This window comes from Galeopterus variegatus, unplaced genomic scaffold (assembly GCF_000696425.1).
Source record: "Galeopterus variegatus unplaced genomic scaffold, G_variegatus-3.0.2 Scaffold982, whole genome shotgun sequence".
In the NCBI taxonomy this organism is placed as follows: Eukaryota; Metazoa; Chordata; class Mammalia; order Dermoptera; family Cynocephalidae; genus Galeopterus; species Galeopterus variegatus.
In genome coordinates, this window is record NW_007727093.1 from 498,284 (window position 1) to 501,421 (window position 3,138).

At 52.2% G+C, this 3,138-nt stretch overlaps 1 protein-coding gene across 1 annotated transcript in view; it reads right to left on the bottom strand.

The window, feature by feature from the left end:
* The window catches only part of CMIP (c-Maf inducing protein), a 256,524-nt gene that overhangs the window by 3,540 nt on the left and 249,846 nt on the right, over positions 1-3,138 (bottom strand). The window contains exon 20 of the mRNA XM_008574003.1: positions 1,906-1,976. Within this exon, the coding sequence (XP_008572225.1) occupies positions 1,906-1,976 (71 nt within the window). The remainder of the gene's footprint in view (positions 1-1,905; positions 1,977-3,138) is intronic.

Sequence of the window (3,138 nt, forward strand, 5' to 3'; positions counted from 1 at the left end):
GTGGGTCACAGTAAGCCCCAGGTGCCCGGGGTCAGCTTGGACTCCTCGCACCCAGGCCCCCCTGCTGCTCTCTCTCAGTGCTGTTCTGTTACCCAGACGCACTTCCACTCTTCTTTCTTTTATAAACGTTGGCTTTTTTTCTGAACAAGCCTTCACTGTACAGTGAGGCAGCTGCCTCCTGACCGGTTTCCCACCTTTACTTCCCCCTTCCCAACTTTCCTGTACACTCATCAGCACAATTTTTTAATGCATGCACACGTGCATGTATGCATGCACGTGTACACCCACCCCCATGCGCGCTCAACAACCTTCAATGGCTCCCCAGTGTCTAGGCAGAGATTACAAGCTGGGGGCCTGCAGTTACTGCTACACTGCTGTAAAGCATATTTAAGCCAACCTTTCAAAATAAGGAGGCTGCATAGAAGAATCCAGATTTCCAGGTTCTCTTGAAAAACAGGAAGATCTGGCCCAAGTGGGCAGTGACTGTGTGGCTTTGTTGCCTGGCACTGAGTGGAGGCCACCTCCTCCAACGGCAACAGTCCCCAGTCTGCCCCAGCGTCCCCTCATCATGGGGGCTGATCAAAGGCCAGCAGCATCAAGCCAGCACCACGTCTTTCTTGTAGAAGAAAAATGTGTAGAAATAAAAAATCAACTCAAAGTGATTTTTCTTCACAAAAGGCCTTTGGACCTCACTCTCTGCTCACCGTCCCCTTTGCTGCCCTCTGAGCCCTGTGCCTGCCTCAGCGTCTTCTGGGACTGAGTGTCTTCCAGGGCAGGGATCATGCCAGCTGGACCTTGGTGTTCCCGTCCCTGGCAAGGGCCTGGCACAGACTGCATATCCCAAAGCATCTGGAGTCTTGACTAGCGAGCCGGCCTGGCTGAGTGGGAGGTGGGAGCTGGAAGGGGCTGCCCAGAGACCCGGCTGGAAGTGAGCCTTGGCCAAGAGCTAATGATGCCCTCCAAGTGGCTTCCTGAGCACAAAGGTGCCAGCGTGGCTCATGGACATCATCTGTGCCTTCTCCCCTTTAGGCCCAGCCCTTCCTTTCTTGGAGCAGCTGGTACTGGCCCAGGAGGATGGGTGGCAGGAGCTGCTGAAGGCCCGGCTCCCCCTACAAACAAAATGTCCACCCCTTCCACCACTCAGATCCTTTTCCATCACCAATTTTACCTTACCAGCCTAGTCTTCAGCTGTGTGATGCACTAGCCCTGAAAATGCCCTCCCTCCTTCTACTCTTGCTCCCACTCAGAACAACCGATTTTCCAAGAACAGACAGAATAAGTTTTCAAAAGCACAACTCGCTACCCTGCTTAGAGCCTCTGAAGGCTTTCTACTGAACTTGGATGAAATTCAAATCTCTCCATGACCTGTGAAGGCTTTTTCCATCTGGCCTCAGCCTATTCTGTCTCATTCTCTAGCTACAATTGTTACAAAGTCAGTTCTTGCCCATCTTTTCTGCCCCAGGACTTTTGCACCTGCTCTTCCTCTTGCCCTTTGCATCCCCGTCTTCTTATCCTTTGCTCTCATTCTCTAGCTACAATTGTTACAAAGTCAGTTCTTGCCCATCTTTTCTGCCCCAGGACCTTTGCACCTGCTCTTCCTCTTGCCCTTTGCATCCCCGTCTTCTTATCCTTTGGATCTCAGCTTAGTGGCCTCTTGTTTAAAGGGTCTGTCCCTGATCATCCTGAACAGGCCCTCCTTAGTTCCAATCTACTAATTCCCTGCCAGTTTCCCTTCATCACTCCTTTCACCCTGCCACTATTTTTATCTATTTATCTGCTGGTGTAATAGTCTCTCTTTCGCTGGAGAATGAGCTCCAGGAGGGCAAAGCACAAATATCTAGGTGCTGGCTGGATGCATGAAGGAAGGAAAGAAGGAAGGAAGAAAGAAATAAATGAATGAATTACCTTCAGATCTTCGTAGGTGTCAGCCGAGAGCTTGGTACTGTTCATGTTTAAACTGCAGAGACTCTTCATGGCTGCATGAGGACAGACAGACACAGTCATTAGATCAGTGAGACCCCGCAAGAGGAAGCTGCAGATCTGGGATCGTCAAGCTGGGGGGACTGACTGTAGCTGCCAAGCCCCTCATTAGGAGATGGGCTGGGGGAGGTGGAATTTCACAGGCACAGCCAGGGTGGCCCACGAGATACGGAAAGTCTACTTCAGGCATGTGCTGGTCCGAATTGTGTCTTCATCCTCTTCTCATCCTCTAAGCCTCCCTCCCTTCTGGTCCCACTGTCATGTACCTTCACTGCCCGGACTAGTTGTCCCCAGAGCTTACCCATCACACCCGAGACCAGCCCAGATGGGCCAGCCTAGCCCTTCCCCCAGGTGTACCTGCAAGCTGCCCCAGGAGTTGCTGACTCAGGCTGGGCTTCACAGCAAGCCTCAGACCTTGGCTTGTGTCAGAATCACGCAGGGAGCATGTTAAAAATGCAGATGCTCTTGCCCACTCCTAGAGATGCTGAGTGAAGGGGCTGGAGCAGGGCCCGGGAGTCTGCACTGTTCATCAGGGTACCTTCCCCTGGGACTAGGTGGCTCCAATGGAAGTGTCCAGGGGGCACATGTGCAGGGAACTGGCTCCAAGACTCACCCCCCTGCCTTCCATTACCCCAGTCACCCACCCCCCATCTCCAGAATTTGCAGTGACCTTGCAGGAATCATGGCCACTGCCCAGAGTGCCCCCCATGGCCAAGACCCATGTATGTATCTTGATGTCTATACCAATGGGTCTGAATACGGGAAAGCTGGTCAAATGCAGTCCCAGGTGCAACAGCCCCGAGATTATCATTCAGTAGGTTAGGACTGTGGCACAGGAATCAGCATTTCTAGGGTCTTTGAATATTTTGTGGCTCCTGTTATGGCAATGCTTCCCCAGCTTTAAATGGCTTAGGAATCACCCAGGCATCTGGTTAAAATGCAGTTTCTGGGTTAGGAGGGCTGAGTGGGGCCCAAGAATCTGCATTTCTGACCAGCTCCCAAGTGCTGTTGCTGGTTGGGGGACCACAGCAGCAATGTCCTAGGGAACTTTCCTCCTTGGTCCCTCAGTGGACTGAGTGTTGGAGGCTGTGGGCTGGCCTTACTGTTTTCTTTTTCCTCTAGAACACAAGTTCCATGAGGGCAGGGATATACTACCCC